Consider the following 24,609-nt stretch of genomic DNA (forward strand, 5'->3'; position numbering starts at 1 on the left):
CTGCCGTCAATCGTTCTATCGTGATTTTTTTCCTTTTTTTCTCTGACTTATCAGTCCAGCTCACTCTGGTTTTGATCAGCTGCTATGGCTACAGGATACCACAACATGCCAAACTGCACTCTTCCCTCATGTGTGCCATGCAGATGTCATGCAGAACACATAACTCACAATATTGGCGTGAAGTGAGGTCAATGGTGATGTTATAAACCAAATAAGGGAGAGCCGGGCTGAATCATAGATTTTAAATTGTTGATTTAATTAGCTTATATAGAGCTGGGATGCTTCAAGCCTGTAAGTGCTCATGAATTCGCATCTCCATTGTAGCACTGAAGGCTTGGACAAGTAGAATTTAGTGTTTACCATCATCATCCCAATTTCAGCTGGGGTGTATTTGGAAACCTGGGAGGTCTCAGATGCTTAGTAACCATAGATGGAGAGTCACGAGTCTTTCAAAATACATCAGAATTGCAAATCATGTTCAAGTTGATGACTTGAATCGAACATCTGATATATTGACTCTGACTTTTGCTTAACTGACTCATGACTCAACCATAACTTAAAACTCATTAAATGTAAAACTTGAATGTTGAATACTGAGCATTTGAAAAAAACTATTCTTTTCTATCTAATCTGATAATAAAATGATTGTCTTGCCTGTCAGTTCAGACATGTAATGCTGGCATTAAATTCAAGATGGATACACACATCAAAAGGTTGGTGTGAGCAATGAACATGCTAGCCAGCCTGTAGTTGGGATGAACAGTATGCTAGCCAGATAGCTAATAAATACTTTTTGTCATTACTCCATATCATTTTAAGCAGTAACAAGGTTCTAGCTTGTTCTGCCATTTTCTTGTTAGCAAATAAATGAAATCCTAAGCATTGACACTAAACAAATATTTTCCAAAGGCCACATGAGACTTGACTCTGATTCGTATCCAGAGTCTGGAGTCATGACTCGGACTCCCAGTTCAGAAACTCGATACTTGGCTCTGGCTGATACACAGTGATTCTTGAAGTCCCTGTTTGCTGGTCATCTGTAGCCCAAACTCCATCCACACTGACTATAATAATAGAAAAATAGAATACTAGAATACTAGAATACTAAGCCCTTTCTGTGTTCCCTTTTATCCTGGAGTGTAACAGATCACTGCCCACTCACCACAAGTACCATCCAATGAGACAACAAAAGACCCTTTTGTTTTTCTTTGAGGGCCTGATCTCTCTCTCTCTCTCTCTCTCTCTCTCTCTCTCTCTTCCACACTTTTTCTCTTGCACTGTGGCCATGAAGTTTGATGAAGCTGAAACTGTACCCAGGTGTTAGTGTTGATTTACAGCGACTTGCGCTTGAGAATGTGAAAAGCCAGCCTGCCGAGCCACTGGTAGGGCACGGTGCCACGGTTTGGCAGAGCACAGAGCACAGCCCAAAACAACAGCCACACGCCAGCCCAGAGTCCCTGCTGAAAAATGGGACCGCTTCTCTCTTTAGAAGTAAAAAAACCATTAGATGTTGGTGGGGGTGGAGAGCAGAGTAATCCTTGTTGATTTGATTCAATTAGGATTTGATTTGAAGTAGCAAGAATGGGAGAAGTGTGTGTAAGTGGGTGTGTGTGTGTGTGTGGGTGCGTGCAAGTGTGTGCGTGTGCCCTCCTACTTCCTGTGCAGCGTTTCATCTGCTCATGTCCTATTTTTGCTCCAGCATGTATTTTTATCGTTAAGCTTTCGATTTGAGGATTTGAAGAAGCCCACCAGCGCATGCACTGTGATGCGGCTGTGCTCGTGTTTCCAGCAGCTGATTCAGCGTGACCCCGAGAGTTCACCTGTGGAGAAATACACGCCAGCCTTCACACCACTGTGTGCTACTTCACATGGCCATTTCAAGAATAGAGGGTTCCCCGGGGGAAACTGACTGTTAGGAGTGCTAAGATGGCCGACACGCCCGCGTTTATCGAGGGGGATTGGTGCAATGGTGTCCCCTCTATCCTGCTGCCCTTTCCTATTCCATCCTCCCTCAGCTCTCTCCCTCCTCCTTCCTTCATCACTTGTGTTAGTCTCGTCTTCCTCCTCCGCTCTGTTTCTTACCATGTCTGGACTCTCATTCTCCCTCTCTGGTTCTCTCTCCACCGTCCACTCATCCCACAGAACTGTGGCCTAAATGACCCAATTAGGACCTTTGATTTTCACAACGGCAGAAATAGCAGAGCTTTCCTGGCAATGGAATCAAACAAGACCCATTATTAAAATCAGCGCTCTCCCCACCCCCCACCCCCAGGCCACCATGCTTGGCCTTATCCTTCCGTTTCCTTCCGTTTCTTCAGTTTTTCCCATATTCATTCATGCATTGTACTCCCACCCAGAGGAGCATTCAACTTGAAATATGAGTCTCTTTCATTTTAATCTATGCTACAGAGACCTGCACTCTTTGATGAATCATTGCTGCCTGGGTTTCAGGAGGCACCGGAGTGAATTGGCTGTGTAGGCCACAGTAGGCCGTACCATCCGCAAAAGCAGATCCACACTCACGTCCGCTTTACACTACATCATCCATCTCATTTCTGAACGCGCAAACGATCTGTTACTGTCCTAGATTTCCTTCATCACGAGCCATTGCACTTGTTGCTGTTCTGCTGAGCGCCTTTGCCGGAGGAATTCATTGGCTGGTTCCTCCTCTGCTGTTTTCAAAGCGTAGACTGGGGTCAAGCCCTGTCTCATTCGCCCCGAGTTCAGCTTCTCTGTGCGCCAAGCCAGAGAGTGAACCACAATACTTCTCCTCTCTGATACCATCTGGGCCTCATCTCCACCCTCACTCTCCACTGTGCCATATTAATGGCTAAACAACCTGTCCCTTGGGTTCTTGCCCAACGTCATCTGCTTTTAATAAGGTGGTGAAACGGAACCCGCCGTCTGGAGGCGTGATCTTGAAGACCTGCGAAATGGCTTTTCACGGTCAGTGCACATACAGTTAAGGGCCTGAGCCCCCTCTTAGCCAAATGTCTCCTCTTGTTTGCTCTTTCGCTCTCACACTCCACACTTTCCCTGCGTTCTTTCCCCCTCTTCTGTCGCAGGCCACTGAGGAGCGGCCCCCCACAGTGCGTTTAACACAGCTCGGGCCCCACTGGCCAAGACACACATCCCAGATGAAAAAACAGAAGAACGTGTGTGTGTGTGTGTGTGTGTGTGTGTGTGTGTGTGTGTGTGTGTGTGTGTGTGTGTGTGTGTGTGTGTGTGTGTGTGTGTGTGTGTGTGTGTGTGTGTGTGTGTGTATTCACATTCTCAGACATGTGCTTGTCCTTGCTTGTGCCTGTGTCTGGGCACTGAACCACAAATCCAAACTTGTAATTACACTTAACATGGAGAACAGAATTGATTCAGTTCTCTAGACTCACAAAGCCAGTGGAACCTGTGCTAAGCGCCACCTGCGGGGTGCTACAGCACAGAGACTACAGCACAGAGACTACTGCACAGAGACTACTGCACAGACACTTCAGACACTACTGCACAAAAACTGTTATCTGTTAGCTGTTTTGGGGCACTCTGGCCAGTTCCTTGCAGGTTAACAGCTTCTTAAGATCTAACAGCTTCTGAAGGGCTTTATGAGCAGGGTGTGCCATTGGGCTCTGTTTTAGGACCGTGACGAGAGGCGGAGTGCATCAACACCACAGGTCTACATTTTTCAGTGAGGGGTAAAGAGGAGGGCGTGGCTTCCTTCTGTCTTCCAGACACTGACTCAATATGGCCACACTGTTTCTCACTGCACCCACAGTCTGCTCAGCCAGAGCTGAGTGAGGTGTCACGGCTGCATGCCAATGATGCCAGGTTTAAAGACACATTGGTTCTTTCACTGCCACGTTAGAGTTTGCCATACTTGTTGCATAAAAAGGGAGGGAGAGATGGAGAGACAGACGATCAGACAGACAGTGGACAACAGTATTTGGTGCCAAGGCTTGTAATGGGAAGCTCTGGAAATGATTTCGGCAAAGCCCTGCGATATCCTTCGCTTCTCTGGGAAACGGATTTGGCAGCGTGCCAGATTACTCCCAGGCCCTGTTCCTCAGTCCAGTTTTGAAATTCCTTTTATAAACACGGTTTCACCTGCCAGACAAATAGCTAAGCTTGTGGGTGGTGTGTGTGTGTGTGTGTGTGTGTGTGTGTGTGTGTGTGTGTGTGTGTGTGTGTGTGTGTGTGTGTGTGTGTGTGTGTGCGTGCATATGCCTGTGTGTGTGTGTGCATGTGTGTGCGTGTGTGTGTGTGTGCGTTCATGCGTGCGTGCTTGTGTGTGTGTGCGCGTGTGTGTGTGTGTGTACGTGCGTGTGTTTGTGTATTAGTAGGTCGATGGGTTTCAGCTTCTCTTTGCCAGTTTTGCTATGATACGTTTACCACAGTGTCACCATCAGTACAAGATAAACATGCCAAAGGGAAACGTTTGTTTGTTTCTTGTAGCTTCTCTGCACAGTGCTGCTGTAGTGAGATATCCTGGGTCTTTTTGTTTTTGGTTGTTGTTGGTGATATTTTTTGTTTGTTTGTTTCTCCATCAATCTCTCTATCCCAGTACAGGATTAAACATACAAACCTATCAGTCTTCCCTCAGCCCATAACACTCACACTCACACACAAGGAAAACACTTAACAAGGTGGCTGGCCCTCGTGGATTAAGGCTTTGCCTTAAAGTATAAATCCAGAGATTTCTCTCTAACTTGTAAACTGCATATATGCTTCCAGATGTCTGCTTTTTACTGCATGCGATAAAAATCCCATCAAAAAAATCCACACTGAAGTGTCAGTGCTTTGATTATTGCTTCTTTATTGTCTTTTGGTGTGGCTGGCTACACGACATGTGGGTAGACTTTTTTCTAAGATGGCTGGTGTTTCTCCCAGGGCGATCAGTGCAGGCAGATGGCGGTCCCTCAGATGTGCAGAGAACAAGGCGAGACCAGCAGGAGTCAAGCACCAGACGCACACAGAGCAGGCCAGGCCAGGACACCCTGAACGGCCTCGCCATCGACACCCTGCCTGAGAACATGACGAAAGTGGTAGTGAGTTACTGCTAACTAGAGCACTTCTTTCCTCTTCTCTTCTCAATGCTTCTCCTCTTTACCCTCTCTCCAACCCTCACATCTCCTCTCATGGAGGGAACCATTCCTCATCTTTTTACTGCTGCCACAACTGCAGCCATTCTCCTCACAGGTGCCACCTGCCAGGAAGTGACTCCGCCCAGGTCTGGCCGTTAACGTTTATTCAAGATGTGGCACTTGCCTCCCATTGGTCACACTACCTTTCATTTGTTTTGGAGAGTTATTGCCTCAGGAGCAAACTCTGATTCTCCGTATTTTCCCCAAACAGCCAGAGACCACCTTCATCAACAGCAGAACTGCCACAGACCATACACATCAACAGTCCAACAGCCAAAGACCATCCACATCAACAATCTAACAGCAGGAGACCATCCACATCGACGGTCCAACAGCAGGAGACCATCTGAAAAATAGTCAGACCAGCCAGAGATTATCCACAGCAACTGTTGAGGAGTATCCACATCAACAGTGGGACAGCCGGAGATCATCAACAGTCCATATTAACCAGTGCAGAAAATCCCGAGGCTCAATGTTCGGCAGCATGGCTCGAACCAGGGACTACCGCTCCAATAAAGGGAACCGTGAGCTAACAGGGATGAAAGGCTGTGTGCCAATGGGAGAAGTGATCCTTACATATCCTGGTGGGAGGACAGAGACCTACCAGTAACCTCCACTCTGTGGTTAACTAGGGTTCTTCTGGGTTTTTTTTGTGTGTGTGTGTGTGTGTGTGTGTGTGTGTGTGTGTGTCTCTACCAGCCACATAATAACCTTCATAAATTGCGTTATGCTTCTCACTCTTCAAAAACAAATTCATGCCAGATTTGTCAGTGGCTTTGCCAGCAGATTTTTTTAAATATGCCTGTGAATATAGCTTCATCTGCGTATTTGGACATAAACCTTTTTATAAACCTTTCTTAAAAAACATCTTTCACGTAACTAACCCTGCGATGATCATTTCTACAATTCTTTGTGGCAGTTTTATGGTCCTATTTCCAGCTTCTATGGGCAGCCTTTAAACACTCCGTAAGGAGTTTTTGTGCACATGTCCCTAGGCAGACGTGATCTCTGCCGGGGGAGAGCGAAAGGAGAGGATGGCAAACGCTCTGGAACTGGAGGCTTCCCCCAGAAACAGATGCCGTTCTGCGGGGATAGAACCGGGAGAATCTGGGTCGTGGGGCCGTTATATGGAGCAGTGCTGCGGTTGCGTGCGCGTGCCCGCAAGTGGGAAGAGCAAAGGAGGCACCAAGAGGATTCTTTTAAGTGCTCCACTTTCCTGCGCTCCCCACACCTCTCATCCATCCTGCCGCGATCCTTCTTCGTCACCTTCAGCCGGAGAACGCATTAATAACACAGCGGAGAGCTGGGCCGTGAGCACTTTTAACACAGCGCAGGTCGGGACTGAGCATGCTTTTGACGCGCACGCGCTCATTTCGCCCCGCAAACAAATGCCACTGTTGTCTTGGCAGCCGGCACTGACCTTACATTGAAGATCCCACTACGCTTCCGAGTCTGTCTTTAGTGACCTCGCTGCCTGCATCTGACGTGAACTGTTTGTCGCGTTAGTGCAGTGAACTTGGAATGATCGGGACTTAGACGTTTCTTAATCCCACAGAATTCACTGCAGTGCTTTTTATGAGTGCATCCAATTGAAACCACATGTGGGCGAACTTGTTCCAGGCCCATTAGTGAATAAATTCAGTTCGCTTTGGAGCAAGGGGAGTGAACACTCCTATCTAGGTCTATGCCTCATTTACTCATCCTCCTAATTCGCTTCCTTTTTATACATTGCTCTGTTGGACGGTCTGTATCTGTTTCTCTCACCTCCATTCAATATCTCTCTCTCTCTCTCTCTCTCTCTCTCTCTCTCTCTCTCTCTCTCTCTCTCTCTCTCTCCCCTCTCTCTCTCTCACACACACACTCTCTCAGGAGGACTCGAAGAGGTACTATTCATGGCAGTACTTTGGACCAGGTGACAGACAGACTCAGGAGTTCTGGGTGGATCTGAGTTCGCTGCAGCAGAGTCAAGTAAAAGTGCACGGAATCCTGTCAAACGCACACCGACAGGCGGCAGTAAGACACACACACACAGACAGACACACACACACACACACACACACACAAACACACGCCTAAAAATATACATCTGTAAAAGGTTAACATGTGGACATCATGCACATGGCTTTGGTTTAGAAGCAACAGATGAACGTGTGGGCAAACATTCTGGTTTTCCCTTATAATTATGTCTTCAGTGACTATGTTTACATCCACTGCGTCATTTCCTGTTTTTCCCCTTTCTCCCCATCTCTGTCTGCCTGTGTGTCTGTCTGACTCTCTCTCTCTCCCTCCCTCTCTCTCTGCAGCGGGTGGCTATCTCCTTTGACTTCCCTTTCTATGGACACCATGTGAGGCAAATCACCATAGCAACTGGAGGTAGCACACACAGACTCACTTAACCTGTGGCTTATCACATGCGCATGCGTATGTGGGCACCCGGCTCTAGGCATGTACTGAAGGTGTATACCAAAAAGGAGGACATTAGTCTGTGTGAGAGCACCCCTCTAATCCTGCTTCAGCTGTGACCATGGACCACTAACTACAAGCCAGTTGGTGTTTCCGTGCTGCAGCAGCAGGTCAGCTATAGTTTACATTTACATTTATAGCATTTGGCAGACGCCCGTGTCCAGAACCACGTACAGAAGGGCTTTGTAGTTTCTATCAGATACATATCCTCATGTGACAAGAGATCAGTCAGTGAAATTGTAATTATTCACAGGATGTCAAATATCCTCTGCTGGACCATTATAATTTCCCAGAGAGCCCAGCCCACTCACTTCACAATAGACACCACAACCTCACCGGGGTCACTATGCGGGCAGCTGTCTTCGTCTGTGTTTTGCTAAATTAAGCCAGCGACATATCCAGAAAGCTCCAAAAATCTCAGCAGTGAGGTCTGGCATCCCAGACCCCACTCCAAGCTTTTAACACAGCCACATACAAAATCCTACACTGGCCTAGGTGACTAAGGCCATACCAAGCCCCACTGAAACCAGTACCACCAGTTCCAGCACACACTGCATTAATCACCTATGTGTCCACTGTGTGGTGCTGTTACTGTCATGCTGCAGTCATGGCCAGAGGGGAATAGTGTGTAGTTAAGTGCTCAAAAACACAGTGAAGAGGCGAGTCTCCAGTCTTCATCTGAAGACAGCAAGTGACTCAGCTGTGTGGACAGCCGGTGAAAGTTCATTCTATCAGCTGGGTGCCAGGGCAGAGAGGAGTCTTGATGTATGTCTTCTTTGTGTATGGAGGGATGGTGGTTCAAGCGGAGCAGTAATAGAAGCTCAAAGGCAGCATGGTGCAGACCAAAGTGCCTTCAGGCATGTGGGAGCTGGTCCAGTTATGGCTTTGTAGGCGAGCGTCAGTTTATCTAAGAAACCTTCATAATGGTCCTCCTTAACTGTCAGCTTCTTAAAATAGTGACAGAAAAATGAAAAGCTAGTGAGGAAGTGTTTTTTCAACGAAAGTGTTTGTTGTTGAAAGATTCGTTCTCTTCCATCATTCACTAATGGGAAAAGTGACAGTGAGTGATTTGTGCCGTCTCATCCAAGATCTACTCTAAGGCATGAATCTACACCACTAATTTATTGTAATAATTATTTTCACATTATCAAGAGGAAACAAATTTGTACGACAGAAGGATATAATTTTTAGTAAGTAATTTTTCTACATCATGAAGACCAGCCTTGAATTTGTAACAATGGCCTTGTTTATTACAACACTTACAACGAGCTACTGTCTACACTGAAGCACCTCTAACCTCTGGCCTATTGACCTCTCTCAGGGTTCATTTTCACTGGGGAGATTACACATCGCATGTTGACCGCCACCCAGTACATAGCTCCACTGATGGCCAACTTTGACCCCAGCTTCTCCAAAAATTCCACCGTGCGTTACCTGGACAATGGTGAGTTATGCCAGATAGAGGCCTTGTTGATATGTGCACTGCAACCTTTGACCTGACCTTTGACCCCACCACCCAGGCGAGGTGTTTGTGGTACAGTGGGATAAGGTGCGGCTACAGGGCAGGGAGACCGAGGGCGCTTTCACTTTCCAGGCTGCTCTTCATCGCAACGGCACCATCGTCTTTGGCTACAGAGATGTGAGTACCAAGACACATGGCCAAAACACATAAAAACAACTCCAGGAAACCACGATCTCAGACACACTGGAGCTGGAAGGTTCCAGGCCCAGTCCCCAGGCGAGCTGGAGCCGAGCAGGCCTGGCCCTTTCCCTGACCTTGTCTACTCGAGTGAGGGACTCACCCCAAGACACTCCAGGGCTGCAGCATGATCGGTCTGCCTTTGCAACCTTCCTCACACCGTGGCAGCCCTGACAAAGAGATGACATTACTCAGTGGCTGTAATGAATCACTTCAACTGAAGTGAATGAAATGAGTAACAATTACTTTGCCCACAGTTTCTGGAGTGACCTTATTGTCAGAATGATAATGCAGACATTAAACAGCCTAAAGCAGCCTGATGTCCTCCAGACAGATGCCCTGGTGTGGGTCTTATGTCTTTAGGTGCCTTTACCAGTGGAGAAGATTAATTCAACAGAGCACCCAGTGAAGGTGGGCCTGTCCGACGCATTCATGGCCCTGCTGTCCCCCCCACAATCTCCAGGTTAGTTTCTTTTCCTCTTCTCTGCCTTTCCAAAAATCCTTCTGCACTCAAAACATACTCCTAGGTTTTCCCTTTAGATGGGTAATGCAATATCATTCTGCTATATCATCTGCAGCGGATGCCAGGAAGAGAACGATCTACGAGTACCATCGGGTTGAAATCGACACCAATAAGATCATGAACCGCTCGGCATTCGCGTTCATCCCGTTACCCAGTGAGTGCATGTTATGTCATAGACTGAAGGGCTGTTTGGAAACTCTTCTGCCCTGTGAGAGATACATTTGTTTGGGTTCATGTTTTCTCTGTTCCTTCCATGCCGGTGCAACCCAGCCTGCCTCCAGCACACCACCTGTGACCAGTGCCTCCACGCCAACCTCACATCAGGCTGCGGCTGGTGCAACGTCCTCCAGAGGTACCAGCCAATAACGCTGGTCACTGAGTTGCCGGGTGTGTCACAGAAGTAATGCTCCATTTAGTCGTGTGTGTGTGTGTGTGTGTGTGTGTGTGTGTGTGTGTGTGTGTGTGTGTGTGTGTGTGTGTGTGTGTGTGTGTGTGTGTGTGTGTGTGTGTGTGTGTGTGTGTGTGCATGATTTCCCAGGTGTTCAGATGGTATAGACCGACACAGACAGGAATGGCTTGACTACAGCTGCTCCGAGGAGGTAGGGTGATGTCTGACACACCCCCAATTCTCCCACCCTACTGTGCCAATCACACAGAGGGCGGCACCCACTCAAACCCCCACCCCCACCCCTCATGCACCAGCCCTTCTTGGTGCTTTAGTGAACCTTAATCCACATTAATTTGTGGAACAGTTAATACTCTGCAATCCTTCCCCTGTCTGTTCACGGCAGGCAAAGGAGGGCACATGTGAAGCCTACGCTCAGGGAGGTGCCGACAGCTCCATCAGCCCGTACAGCTCCCCTGCCCCTGCAGCCACACCCTCCCCTGCAGCCAGGCCAGGCAGCCCCGTCACTGAGGGTGAGAGCTCCACCCGCACACACCCTGTTGCTCCACAGTCTTCAATGGTGTGGAGCATGTACTCTTGACTCCATGGGGTTACGCCTGGGATTTGAAATCTTGTGCTGGACATGACCAGACTGGTCTGTGGAGGCTGTGTTTAGACCAGCTGTGCTGTGAAAGCCTGTTAGTCAAATGCCTTTATCCATTTAATTTGCTTACAGTGGTTTCCTTTTATTCACTGGATCAGATCAAGTGATCAGGTCAAGTGAATATGGCGTGAACAGAACAATTTGCCTTTGCTCTATGAAGTGTTGCTCTGTGAAGTGTTATAAGCTGTTTATTAAGCTTATTAACATCTTAGCTGTGCTTGTCCCATGTCTGCTGGATGCATTTTTGCATGGGCGCTTGAGCTAAACTTGCTCCTTGTGCTGTTCTTGCCTCCGTTTGCGCTCTGCCATTCCTCCATACAACAACACTCTCTCTCTGCAGATGACACCAAACACTTCTTTCACCATCATGGCAATGGTGAGTTGGCTAATCTGCTGCTGCTTCTAGCATTTCCTGGCAATGAAGTGGCCACACCTCATTTATAGCATCAAATAAGCTACGCATATTTTTATGCTTGTATAAATAAGAGGAGGGAGATGTGGTCATAACGACCTCATCTGACCTCTTAAAACATTCTGTACCCATTGGGATTATTGGTTTATTTGCAGTTCTAATAATCTCAGTTCAGTTTATTTCAGGAGGGAGATGTGGTCATAACAACCTCATCTGACCTCTTAAAATATTCTGCACCCGCTGAGATTATTGGTTTATTTGCAGTTCCTAATAATCTCAGTTCAGTTCAGTGGCTGCTTTAATTTTTCGAATTCCATTAATTTATATAATATAAAATGTATTACCAAGCATGCAAATAATTATATTGGACCAAGCTTGAATTTGAATGCAACCACTGTCCTGAGTACATTTCATTATGCAGGGTGCTATTTGCTAAAGCTACATTTGCCTCAGAGAAGCCCCTTATTACAGTTGGTTATTTTGCAGACTCGCTGGCCTTGTAAATGTGTTGTGCTTAACCTCAGTCTGTGTCTTTTGTGTTTTTGTTCATTCAGAAATTCAGTTCTTCTCCGGGTTTTTGGATAAGGAGCTTTTACAACATAATTTTTGGCAAATGAATTTTTATATTTTTTTCATTTGCCAAGTATCTAACAGCTCTAGCCTTTTTTCTGTCTATATTTTGATGTCTTGATTTTCAACTACTGTCTCTCAGATTTGTACACAGGTGCTCCTGGTGATGAAGAAGCACCAGAACACACGGCGATTATTGCGGGTGTGGTCGCAGCCCTGGTTCTTCTTGTGTTCCTCACCCTGCTGGCTGTGTATTACATAAACACACACCCAACTGTTGCCCCCCCATTCTACCTCATGCAGGTGAACCTAACCCCAACCACTGACTCGTCTTTATTAGGAAAAAATATTTGAGCAGATACGACAGCAACAGTGAAAGTTCAATGTTTCTGGTCTTTTACAGCGCCGCACCAATAATTATTGGCCCTCCATGAAGTTCCGGAACCAGGGTTGCCATTCCAGCTACGCAGAGGTCGAACTTGGGCTTCACGAAAAGGAGGGCTTTATCGAGGCTGAGCAGTGCTAAGGAGGCGGGACTTCCTGCACAAAGGAGCCATGAACATTTCATCTGTCTGTCTATTGGTGGAAGAGTTCAAAGATAAAGGGACAATGAGGGGCTGTCAGACACCACTGTTGAGACACCAGAGACTGACGATAGTTATTTTGCGAGCTTCTTCTGCTGCCCAACATGTGAAGGTTCATCCTACACCACCTGTCATGCTATTCGTTTAGGACCAAGAAGATTCCTTTTATTAAGGAAATCTTTATTGCGGGGAAATTTGCTAACTACACTCTTTGCAAAGACGGTGAGAGCGAGACCCACGTGAGCCTTGATGAGTCCTGCGGTTAATGTACAATACAGCATAACTTTATAGAATTTTCATTTTGAAAAAGATATTTTGTGTTTTATAATGTGTTGTGTTAAATGAAAAGAAATTCTCTGAAGTATAATACTCAGACACATGGACTGAACTGCACCTTAACTGAATTATCTCATTAGTCTTAGTAACATCATGTGATTTGATCTCATACCTTTTTTTGTATTTTGCCCCTTAGAATTGAGTATCTTCTGGAAGTGTCGAGGTTTTGCAAGGAATCTGACATAAAGAATAGCACCCATATAGACAGACAATTCAATAAAATCAGTATTGTGAACAAATGTGTGCCTTGGCAGTTGTGATTTTTAAAGAAAAATAAAGAGCCTTTTTAACCAAGATTTAGAAATATTCTCTTCAAGTCCAATAACACAAATGGATATAAGTCCTGTGTAAAATATTACTGTCCGGACCTAATCAAATACTGTGACAGGCCATAAAGTGTGACTGAGTGCAGATGGTTATTTATGACAAAGTGTTATAACCAAGGACATTATTACTGATGGCTGGAATTGCATCCATACTGCAGTGTCATATTTTCAACATACACTGTGCTAACAGTGAACCAATAAAGTAAAAATGCTGTTTTGGAACATATGCATGATGTTTTAATGGGGGGTTTTGATACAATTTTTGCATGAAAAAGCAAACAGTCTGGATTTCGACAGCATGTAAAACACTATAACACGCAGGGCCAGTTTCCCAGACATGTATTAAGCCTAGTTTGTGACTACATGGCAGTAACAATGGTGAATCATGCTTGGGAATTCTTTTAAACCTTGGCTTAAACTTAATCTAGGTCTGGGAATCTAGCCACAAATCTACCCTAATGCTCCATCCATCTGTTGATGCCAGCATAAAGAGAAAAAAAATGATAACACAAAAACTAACACAAAAAAGTGGGCAATTTGGTCAACAGCAACATCTGCAGGCCGATGTAAGGGTCACAGTTGATTAGTTTCATAATGAAATATACCAGACAATTGTTTATTGCAAAACAATTATATAATCAGGTGTTTTAATGTAAAACTGTATCAATGGTATTAGCAGATTTAAAAGCAAAAATAATATAGCTACATTGTGTAATGTTCTTGCAATGTAGTTGTACCTAGAAGATGGCACACGGTTTTTGTTTTAAAGAAATTACTCCTGTAATTCAATTTGAATAGCTGACATGAATTCATTCTCAGTTAAATGGTCACTGTTGATATTAAACATCCAAATGAAACGACAAAAGAAGGGGGCACCCGGATTTGAACCGGGGACCTCTTGATCTGCAGTCAAATGCTCTACCACTGAGCTATACCCCCTTTGAATAAAAAGCTTTAAAACGTCTTTCCATGTAGCTAACATATATTTGGGATTTATGGGTTTTAATTGTTCTGTTATTTGCGAAATAATAAACCAGACGCTACTATTCGCAAGGTTAAAGCGTCTTGTAAAGAAAGCTAACGTTAACTAGCAATATAGCTAGCTATCTTAGCTTTTATTAACAGGTCGTTAGGATGACAACACTGTTACTAACAATGGTTGGTATAAAAATCTAGAGTAAGCAAAAAATGTTACGCTTTTTCCACCTATCATCAAAGAAAGAAACAAGTAAAAAGACATCAGCTGCGTCTACCATCCATGTATCTTACACCGCTGTCATCTCAACAAAAGACAAACGGGGGCAGTCGTGACAAACATTACAACAAAAAAACTGAAAACGACACCATTGTAGTGCGTGCAACGTAGATTTGTAAAAGTCAAACTACAAATTACATTTACGGATAAAAAAACAAACAATTGGATATGTATGTTTAGGTATCAAGAGAATACAGATCAATGAGCACAATTCAATGCATCGTCCAGTCTGGGCTGACGCCTGTTGTAGTCCTTATATGGTGCTGTGAGCGCCTTCTACTGGGTTTGTAAGAATCACGGACCGCCCACTTATCGCCCGAAACCCCGCCCACTCATCACAGTACGCGCGTGCATGGGGGTGGTTCATGCCCGCGCCCAATCCAGAGAGCGACGGTGTAGTTAACGTTGGCAACCCGGGAGGGTCGTGTTCAACATCCTTTTGCCTCCTTATTTATATGCACTGATCGATCGGCGTGTTTGGGATCGTTACAGACGTATTTCTCACTATTTACAGGGAAAACGTACGCAGAAGAACATGAATCCCTTATGTAGCAGATGTGACAAGATTGTCTATCCCACGGAAAAAGTAAATTGTCTGGACAAGGTGAGTGATACCTACAATTTCGCCATGTTACAGAAAAGAATAACTAAAATACCTCACTGAATCCTCAACTCAACCAATACCAAGCAACCTTTCCTTGTCGCACAACTGGTTGATAACAAGAACTCCTCTTGATCGTGCCATGTTAAGTTTCAATCCAACACTGACTTCCGAGTAGGCTACTACCAGAAGCTATTCCATAGATATATATTTCGATCGATAATAAAATCACGCGATCTCCCGTGAATAAACTGAATGAGTCTGATCATTGAGTCTGACCGAGTTGGCTTGACTTCGTAACTTCGTAACTCAACCGCTTCCTGTTGAAGCAGCGTTTCAGAAAGCCCCAGCGCAGCGAGGTCTCTCCGTTAAAGATTTTTTTGGGGGAGGTCTGGATTGCATCTTGAACTTTTTGGACAGGACGCATAGCTTACACCGCGTTTATCTGCGCTCACTTTTGGATGCCCTGTGTGGCGACTCGTCTCGGTTAGTGTTTAAGGGGAAATGTGGGCGTTGCCATTTGCAGAATATACGCTCGCCAGTGTAGTAGGCCTGAATCATGTGGCGGTGCAGAAAAGACGAGCTAACGTGTAATACTAATTCGAGTGATTCCTGTGTTGAACACATCAAATCCTTTGTCCTGTATTGTAAAGGCCGAATGCGTTTCAGCATTCGTGTTACAGTTCTTAACTACAGGAAACTACAGCTGCTGCTTGGGATATTTGAATATAGAGTAAGATGTGACGCTATAAACCTGAGTCAGTCTATGGATTCAAACAATGCAGAGCAGCAGAACTGTGTTATTAACTTGTGGTTTATGACAACACATCCCTTTCCGGGCTTTCAGTGTATTTTTGTGTAAATGAGTATTTTTATAAAGAGCTTGGTGTGAGCGTGTTGTGGCTACATGGAAACAGAGCCGTGACCTAACAGTCCTTACATAGAAACACTGAGTAGTATTTTTGCTGAAAAGCAAGTTTCTCTTATCAAAAGCCCTAGCTGGTGTCACATTTGAATGTAGATAGCAAAAAAAGAGGAACTTGCCACGACTGCCTTCTAGGGCGACGCAACCTGTTGGATTGTGCAACATGTGCAATCCAGAACCTACTTGTGCTTCATTCATTGTACTGTCAAGGATATAAAAGCAACCCCCCCCCCCCCCCACACACACACACACACATTTGCATGGCGTGGTTTGTTAGTCATGAACAGCTGACCGGAACCAGTTCCTCTCTCCTGATCACTGGAACATTCTGATGCTGTCGTTGCCAGTTCACTTCACGCTGCAATGGTTTCTCCGTAGCCGGCCGGGTTTGTCCCAGCCGGGCCCCCTTTGAGACGACCAGTATCTGCACTGCGGGTCCGGAGCGGCAGGGCCCGGTTGCAGCTGGATGGGGGGTGCTGGCAGTGAGCGGTGGAATGAACCGGTGTTACACAGCCTGCCAGAAGGTCCCACTGCTGTCCAACGCAGGCCCCGGCCTCTCACAGACCGTGGGATTACAGAAAGGGGCGCGGGATCATGAAATCTGGAGCAATAGACAGGCCTGACAGCTAGTCAGATGTCTGGCATGAGTGTCGGTCACAGGAATTTGGAGAAAGGAGCACACGAGGGCCCTGTATGGATAAACCGGGGAGTGTTCTTCAAATCACCAGCCATGTTTCTAAAAAAAAAAGAAAAAGTAGGAAGCTGTTAGTCATAAGTCCAACCAAGCGCTCATTGTCTCTCGCTATAGGGACTTCCCAAATTTCATATACTGCGCTCGGACTCAGACTGAGTGTGTTGGGTAGTGACTAATGCCGTCTTTGCTGTCAGTGTGAAAAGTTGTTGAGGTGACTCTGGGGTCTGCATGCACAGTTCCCCACAGGTTGTGCAGTGGCCTGATTTAAGAGGAGATGAGGAGACCTTGTTCAGGTACCACTTCTCACCTCCTATCACTTTACTGTTCAATGGCCATGCGTAGGGTGTAGACCTAATCCTTGTCCAAAAGGAGCGGGGGTGTGGGGGGGGGGGGGGGCTTTTATAATGTGTCATGGTGCTTATACATCCTGAAGGGTGTCTGTATAGCACTCAGAACACAAGCCTTTTTTTGGCTTAAGATACAGGCGACCTTTTGTAGTAGAGGTCAAATACCTCCTCAGAAAATTAGAGAAGGTGTATTTAGCAAATAGCCTAGGTTTTTGTTACATACCACACAAAATAGGCATGAGGTCAAAGGTCAGAATGTTACATTAAAAAAAAGAAAAGAATTGTCAGTGAGCCACAGTTCGGACGTCAGCAGCCCTGGTTGGAGTTAGTGTGGTTATGGAGCTTGGCTATGGCCTTAATGGTGCTGGTCAGAGGTCCCCTGGCCCCCTGAGTGCACCAAATTTTTCCCTTACATCAAGGACACTCAGCAGCTTCTATACAGTGTTTTGTATTGATGCCAACATTCCCAGTATTGTTCTAATAAAGTGTTTCTGTCTTTCGCTCTCTGTGTCTGTGTGTCTTTTGCAGTTCTGGCACAAAGGATGCTTCAGCTGTGAGGTCTGCAAAATGACTCTGAACATGAAGAACTACAAAGGCTTCGACAAGAGACCCTACTGCAGCCAGTAAGCTGGTCTCCCTGTCCTTCTCCCTGTCCATCACCTGTCTTCTCAGTCCACCCTCCCAAGGAAGTGGTGCCTGATTCGGGGGTTTCCTCGCGGGCCCTGCCCAGAAGGATTCTGATCCTGCTTCCATTATTCGACACTTGGCACGTTAACTGGCTACTTCTGTGCTGACTTAAGCGTACGAGTTTGGTTGCACTCGATAGGATGCGGCAGCTCGTGGACAACACTAAGCCTGCATGGTGAAGCCGGCTCTGGGGTGGGGGATGCGCCAAAAACCCATTTCCTGTTCACTCGTTCTCCTCAGGACAACAAACACTTTGTATTACATAACCCGGCTCTTTTGAGGATTTGTTGTATGTGTGCCAAACTAAATGAACTTTCCCTATTTATTTCTATTCCTGATACGCATCTGAGCACATAAAAAGCTCTTTACAGATGGTATTTGACTAAAGGGTCAGGCTGCTACTTTCGCATGGAAGTGTAGAGAGCGTCCTTTCACATAGGTGCTTCCACAGCAGCCGATCTCACTTCTCCAGGGAGGTCTCGGCCAACTCTGGCCAAATAAAGTGCCCTTTGTCACTTTTCTTTCTTCTCTAGGGGGTGGAGCTCATTGTGTGCCAGTCTACAGTTGCAGTTCAGGCAAATGTTGTGTTCTGCTGAGAAGAATGATGCAATTGGTGCATTGGTGAAGTGAAGGTGTTCCACAGAGAGCTTCCACCAGGGCCCAACTGGTCCCCCAATCTTCTCGCAAAGGGCAGTTCGCCAAGGGCCAGATTCGGGCGGGCCTGCAACGCTCACCTGCGGCTCCATGTCGCGGCACCTGACCAACGCCATTTTGTCTTCAGAGTTGAATCAGAGGCTGTGAACATCAGTTTCACTTTGGCCCATCTCTGACAATGAGTCATGTGCCCTTTGTTTGTTTACCTTCTTAAAAAGAGTGGGTGAAGGGACTGACAGGGACAGAGAGAGAGAGAAAGAGAGATCTTAATTTCAGCAGTTCAGCAGGCTTTATTTAGCCGGACGCAAAGGTTCGTTCTGACCTCATTTCCACCTGGTCCATTTTAGATCTAGGGTATTTCTTCACCACGTCACAATGGGCCGGTGAGGCGATGCAGTCCCCACAGACCCCCATTCTGGAGGACGCAGGGACGTTTAGCACTACTCACGTTTACTCCGCATGGCTGGCCACCCAGTGTCTGAGTCCGCGAGCTGAACCTGTTGCCAGGGGCAGGGCGGCATGGCAACGGCTGCTTGCAGTGTCTGCATCCCCGCTGTTTGGTTTATCCTGCGCCGAATAGGACGGTTCTGTTTTCCTTTGGCTTTCTTTCTTTTCTTTTTCTTTTTTTTCCCCCTCCTCCGGTGAATAAGGTCTTTGTGCTCATAGTTTGTTTACCAACCCAAACCCTGTAGGCTATTGCAGTGTAAGGAGGTCAGAGCAGGACAGAAACAGACCCACATTTGCAAACAGACACACTCAGGCACACCACAAACAGAAAAAAATTCAAAACAAAATCCAAAAACATAGGTTTCCACTTGTGGCAGTGCTCCGTGGCTTCCAGCGTCCTGAGGATGGCGGGACTCTGAGGGAGAAGAGCTGGCGCTGATCCACAGGCGCTGATCCACAGGCGCCGAGTGCCAGCACCGTGAGACCTTCTCTCCCGACGCACCTGCGCCTGTGCGAGAGTCGCTCACAGTAACTGGGGTCGGGGTTGAGCTCAAACTGGAGCGCTCCTCCCCTGTCAGATGGCGCTTGGCTCTGGTCTGACGGCATTGGCCCGGCCCAGCCTCCTGCTCCTCCCAGACCACTCTGTTCATCCCAGCTGCGCACCCAGACAGGAATGCCACTGAGCTCCGTCCAAATGCTCGCGGGTCAGGGCGGAGGGACTTCTGAAGGAGTCGTTTTAACAACATGCAAGGCTATACGTTTTTATATTATCCATCACCGTCGAGCAGCTTAATGTTATCTTTACAACAGGCAGGGCGGAGTACATGCTGAAGTCTATAAAAAGATCTATGCTTGATTTAGAGACGTGCGTTGATGCGCTGTTCTACTTAAACAGAGACATTCGCACGCACAAAACCGCCTGTGTCCTCTTGTTCTGAGTTGAGCCTGGGTCCCACTGCATCAGAGCTTGAATATGCACGTGTGCGTGTGTCTGGACGTGTGCATGCCCTGTATAAGTGCACGTGTCCCTTCTTTGCAGCAGTCTGCAGGAGACTCCAAGGTGTCCGCCGACTGTGCACAGAAGTGGCCCTTATCTCCCCTGCAGCACCCAAATTCCAGTAGGGAGTTTGGACAGCTCAAGTGCTCAGAAGGACGTGCCTTAGCATGTCTGCCCCTGCAGGGGCCGTGCTCGTACGCCACTCCTGCTCCCCCGTTCTGTCCCTCCCCTCTACCCCGCCGTGGCCCGGGCTGTATTGCCGCTGTGGAAGCGGACGGCCCGTGCGGCCAGCGCGTTCCTTCGGGTCGGGAGTGGGTGTGAGTCTGACCGCACTGAGGTTTCGTTATCTGTGCTCAACAGACACTACCCCAAGACCTCGTTCACCAGCGTGGCCGACACCCCCGAGAACCTGCGCCTCATGCAGCAGAGCAAGGTGCAAAGCCAGGTGAGTAGCCCTCCTGCCACCCCTCCTCGCACTGGCCCCTCCTCGCACTGGCCCGTCCTCTCACTGGCCCCTCCTCGCACTGGCCCCTCCTCGCACTGGCCCCTCCTCTCACTGGCCCCTCCTCTCACTGGCCCCTCCTCGCACTGGCCCCTCCTCGCACTGGCCCCTCCTCGCACTGGCCCCTCCTCTCACTGGCCCCTCCTCTCACTGGCCCCTCCTCGCACTGGCCCCTCCTCGCACTGGCCCCTCCTTGCTCCTTCCCCTCCTCTTGCTCACACATCCATGCTCCTCCCCCTCCACTCACTCGCTCCTCTTTGCACCAGCCCCTCCTCCACCCCATCCCTCCTCCCTGTCTATCCACACACACTTCCTGCTTGACGCTCTGCTCCTGATCCCAGAAGATCCCGTGGGATCACAACGTTTGTGGACATGGGGACTGTTTAAGGGTTCACGGAGCTCGCATGGCTGTTCAGTTTCTATGCAAAACTGCAGTTTTTGTCCCCCTCTCCCCATGTCTCCTGTGCTGTCTGATCTACCCGTCCCGCTGGGACGACAATTGGATTCCCTTGGCAGGAAGCACCAGCAGACGGCCTCTCCATAATCTCTAAAACCCTGCCACCCCCACCCACTCACCTCTGACCCCCTGCTCGGTCTGGACAGTGAATGCCCCCTCCCAGGTCCCACTGTAGAGTCGATATAAGCCACTCTCCACTAGCGTTGAGTAGCAGTGTGTCCCAAAGAGACACTCGCGTGACTGCGATGACACAAGCCGAACACACCCAGGGCCTGTGTGTGACCCCAGTGTGGAGTCCAGGTCACACACCCCACGTAGCAGACGTAAGCTCCATCTGTTCCCTCCCGTTCTCCACACCGCACTCCTCCCCGCCGGTCTTCCTTTCCCCGTCTCTCACCTCCTCTTCTGGTGCCCCCCTGCCTCCTCCGACCCGGATTTACTTGTTCAAGATGTCATGTCCTTCATTTTAGAAAGAAACTCCCTTTTATCTGCAGGCAGTTAATGGTGGGTATGAATTCTGTCTTTAAGGCTCGGGTCAGTAAAGTCCTGGGTATCTTCATGGGAATCTGAGCATGACCTCACAGTGACAACACGGATGAAGCGCGGGGGACTGCAGTAATTGCAGTAATTATGAGCGGCATTCCAAACTGGATGACTATCAGAGAAGGCGAGATGTTTTAACAGGGAGGGAATGAAGGACTACTCTCATTCACCTCAGAACCATGATCCAAAAAAACTCATTTTGAAAAAAAACTATTTGTTTGGTTTTGCACCTCTGGAGGTAGCCATAAGACATTATACATACACACATTCTTTTCCTTTTTCATCCATTTTTCCAAGCAGCCTTTCATAGAGAGCAGAAACCCATAAAGAGCACAGGCGAAGAATGCAGTCTCGGAAGCGTGCTGACCCTCATAGCAGTGCCGTTGCTCATCATTTTTGGCATACTTGTGTGGCAGAGGGGGTCTTTCCTCTGTCTCACTCTTTTTAGGGCCTTTGTTTACAGGTCGTGGGGGAGTGGGGCCGTCCACGCACCCCTGGGTCAGCCCTCAGTTTTGTGGGGAATTTCCGGTTCGGAGGGAAAAATGTGGTGAGGGGGGAGGGGGCCGCGGACATGAGAGTGGGAGACATTAGGGAAAGAGAAGGGGCTTGTGTGTGTGGTGTGTGTTTCTCTCCCCCTGCCTGTAATTTGGTGTCAGCCAGCCAAGCATGTGGGTGTTTGAGGGTTTGTGTGCATTGGGGTGTTTCAGTCAGGAGACACTCACAGGAATGGCCGGTCTGTACTCGTTCTGTTTCGGCTTTGGACTTTGGTGGGCAGTTTTGTGGGTGCTGGTCAGAGCCAACCCACCCCCACCCCAAGCCCTGCTCACACCTCAATAAACTCTAATTATTATGTAGACCGCCCACAGTAACCCAGCAAGGCCATAGACTGTTGGTAATAATTCATCTGTGACCCACAATATGGCTCTTTTGGCTGGGGGCTGAAGAATAAACTCGCTGTTTGCCAGCTTACTAGCTGAACTCGAATCCTTATCACCCAGTCAGCTTGCAGTGAAAGCAGTGTAGCAACTGTGATGCACCAGACCTCCAGAAAGGAAGAGTTTAGAGTAAAGACTGTTCAGAGCAGTAAACTAAAGCCACAATAGATGTGAAACTGCCAGGCCTGTTTTCACAAAGCAGTAGCTGCTACTGCAGGACACTGGCGTTTCTGTTGGCTGGCAGACAGTTGGGTTGCAAGTAACGGAACTTTGTGAAAGGTGGAACTGCAAAGTTCTTCAGAGAGACACTGTCGCTTCTGTTTTGAAGGTTTTTTTAGAGGGGCGGTTTCATGAATGTATTTTATCTGTGTTTCAGATGTGGCATTGTTAGACAAGTTTACCTGAACTTCCACTGGCCTGTGAAACTCTTGAGTGTAATTTAGAACAGATACTCACTCAGGTCTTTCTGCAGTCCTGCCACTAAACGCACATCCTGTGTGTGCATGCTTGCACATGCACACATGCACATATGTATAAAGCATACGTGGAGGGAGTGTGTGTAAGTGCATATCAGAAGCATATTTTTCAGCGCAGAGACCACACCACTTAACTCGGGCAGCCCACACATACCTATTCATAGTTTGCCCTTATAAGACATTTTCCTTGTTTCAGGTCATTTAGGCCTGTACGCCCATGGAGGGGGGGGGGGGGGGGGGGGGGGCAGGTCCAACGTCTTAACTGGTAAGAAGGCAACTGAACTCTTGTTGGGTGTCTTGTTGGGTGTCCTTCACAGGTGCTGTACAAAGAGGACTTTGAGAAGAACAAGGGGAAGGGCTTCAGCGTGGTGGCCGACACACCGGAGATGCAGAGGGTCAAGAAAACACAGGACCAGATCAGCAACGTAAGGGGCCATGATGAGGAGGCCAGTGAGCTGCCGCCTCGCCTCTTAAAAACCACGTCAACATACTAATATCCAGTCAGTTACGGGAGGGTTTGTGTAGGGGCGTTACTCAAGGGTGAGAACTTGTCGAGGCACGTTCACCTATCTTTCCCTCCTCCCTCTCTTTCACTCCTCCCTCACCTTCCTGTCTCAATCACTTTCTGTCCCTCTTTTCTCTCAAAAAGACATTTTTTTTTTGTTTTTTGTTAGTATATGACGCAGAAGTCAACCGAGGTGGATGTGCAGAGTGAGGTCTCCTCCCCCATCAACTCCACTTCCTGTTCTCCCTCGCTCTGCCTCCACCTCCGCTGTTCCCTCCCGCAGCACACACACCATCATGTGCCATGGCTCGTTGCCAAGCAACCCTCCCATCGCTTGGGGGGGGGGGGGGGGGGGGGGGGGGGGGGGGGGGGGGGGGATGAGGGTGCTGAGATGTCATTTCCGGTGACCGTAGCTGAATTTTTCCTTAAAGGGAAGTGACCACAGCTCCAAGTGCAGAGTAGTGGGGATTGACCGCGCTGGTGGACACACTGACACCTTGTGTTTAGAATTCATTAGTGTCATGCAACATCACCGTCACATCGCTGTGATGTTTGTTTCTCATCCAATCAGATTAAGTATCACGAGGACTTTGAAAAGACCCGAATGGGAGGAGAGGGCCCGCCCCCTGAGAGCAATGCCAATAAAGGTAATAATACAGTAACTAATAAACCAATATAATAGTTAATAATCTGTATAGCCACAGCTGTGACATGGCACAAAAAAACACATGCACGTGTGTGTGTGCGCGCGTGGGCGGGCGTGTGTGTATACCTAAACACTACACCAATACTTGTGAATGCATTTCTGTGTGTAGCCTACGAGCCTGCCAGCCCTCAGAGCTACAACTATGAGCCCCAGCCTACGCGTTCTGTTGCAGCTCCACCACCCCCTAGTGGCGGGGTAGGGAACTTCACCTCTTTGCTTGCTCTCTCACCTTAGCACCCCTTGGTGTTAATAAACCAGCAGATATATTCCTTCAAATAGTTTGACTTCCGCTGCAACTAAGAGCTAAACCTCCACCTGTGTGTGTGCGCGCAGAAACGCTACAAAGCCGTCTACGACTACGTGGCAGCCGACGAAGACGAGGTGTCGTTCGCCGACGGGGACGTGATCTTGGACGTGCAGCAGATCGACGAGGGCTGGATGTTCGGCCGGGTGGAGCGCACTGGCCTGCAGGGCATGCTGCCCGCCAACTACGTGGAGCCAATGTGAGCGAGCGGAGGGGGGGAGGGGTGGGGGGGGTGGGGGGGGGGGAGCAGAACAGAGGAGCTGAGGGGTACGGGAAGGAGGGAGGAACCGCTCCCGTGCCATCCCCACTTACGGAGTTTGGTTGTTTGTTTCTTTGTTTCTTTTTACCCCAAATTCATTTCACCATCTGTTAAACATGATTTTAATGAAATGAGAAAAAATGAAAGAGAAGCTTGATTTGGTGTCTTAAGCTTTAGCTAGTTAGGAGTAATGGTAATGTGCTTGGAGTAAAAGCAGTTCCTGT

At 47.8% G+C, this 24,609-nt stretch overlaps 2 protein-coding genes and 1 non-coding gene across 4 annotated transcripts in view; 2 read left to right on the forward strand and 1 right to left on the reverse strand.

Annotated features, from left to right (window-relative positions):
• The window catches only part of plxdc1 (plexin domain containing 1), a 15,765-nt gene extending 2,511 nt beyond the window's left edge, over positions 1–13,254 (forward strand). Inside the window, exons 2-13 of one of the 2 annotated variants that reach the window (XM_077000153.1) lie at positions 4,876–5,030; positions 6,999–7,142; positions 7,433–7,502; positions 8,914–9,036; positions 9,113–9,231; positions 9,655–9,754; positions 9,870–9,968; positions 10,085–10,166; positions 10,353–10,413; positions 10,606–10,732; positions 11,988–12,148; positions 12,249–13,254. In XM_077000153.1, coding sequence (XP_076856268.1) covers positions 4,876–5,030; positions 6,999–7,142; positions 7,433–7,502; positions 8,914–9,036; positions 9,113–9,231; positions 9,655–9,754; positions 9,870–9,968; positions 10,085–10,166; positions 10,353–10,413; positions 10,606–10,732; positions 11,988–12,148; positions 12,249–12,371 — 1,364 coding nt within the window. In that variant the 3' untranslated portion in view covers positions 12,372–13,254. Of the gene's footprint in view, positions 1–4,875; positions 5,034–6,998; positions 7,143–7,432; positions 7,503–8,913; positions 9,037–9,112; positions 9,232–9,654; positions 9,755–9,869; positions 9,969–10,084; positions 10,167–10,352; positions 10,414–10,605; positions 10,733–11,987; positions 12,149–12,248 lie in introns of both variants that reach the window. The other variant, XM_077000152.1, reaches the window with a different exon arrangement.
• A 704-nt stretch (positions 13,255–13,958) lies between these two features.
• Positions 13,959–14,030, reverse strand: trnac-gca (transfer RNA cysteine (anticodon GCA)). The gene has a single exon. It is a non-coding gene; the product is annotated as a tRNA-Cys (tRNA).
• A 679-nt stretch (positions 14,031–14,709) lies between these two features.
• LOC143510614 (LIM and SH3 domain protein 1-like) lies at positions 14,710–24,357 on the forward strand. Its single transcript, XM_077000168.1, has 7 exons — positions 14,710–14,950; positions 17,442–17,536; positions 20,059–20,143; positions 22,929–23,036; positions 23,688–23,763; positions 23,932–24,017; positions 24,156–24,357. The coding sequence occupies exons 1-7, from the start codon at positions 14,882–14,884 to the stop codon at positions 24,327–24,329; spliced, it is 693 nt and encodes a 230-aa protein (XP_076856283.1). The 5' UTR covers positions 14,710–14,881; the 3' UTR covers positions 24,330–24,357.
• The last annotated feature ends 252 nt before the right edge of the window (positions 24,358–24,609 follow it).

This window comes from Brachyhypopomus gauderio, chromosome 3 (assembly GCF_052324685.1).
Source record: "Brachyhypopomus gauderio isolate BG-103 chromosome 3, BGAUD_0.2, whole genome shotgun sequence".
Classification (NCBI taxonomy): Eukaryota; Metazoa; Chordata; class Actinopteri; order Gymnotiformes; family Hypopomidae; genus Brachyhypopomus; species Brachyhypopomus gauderio.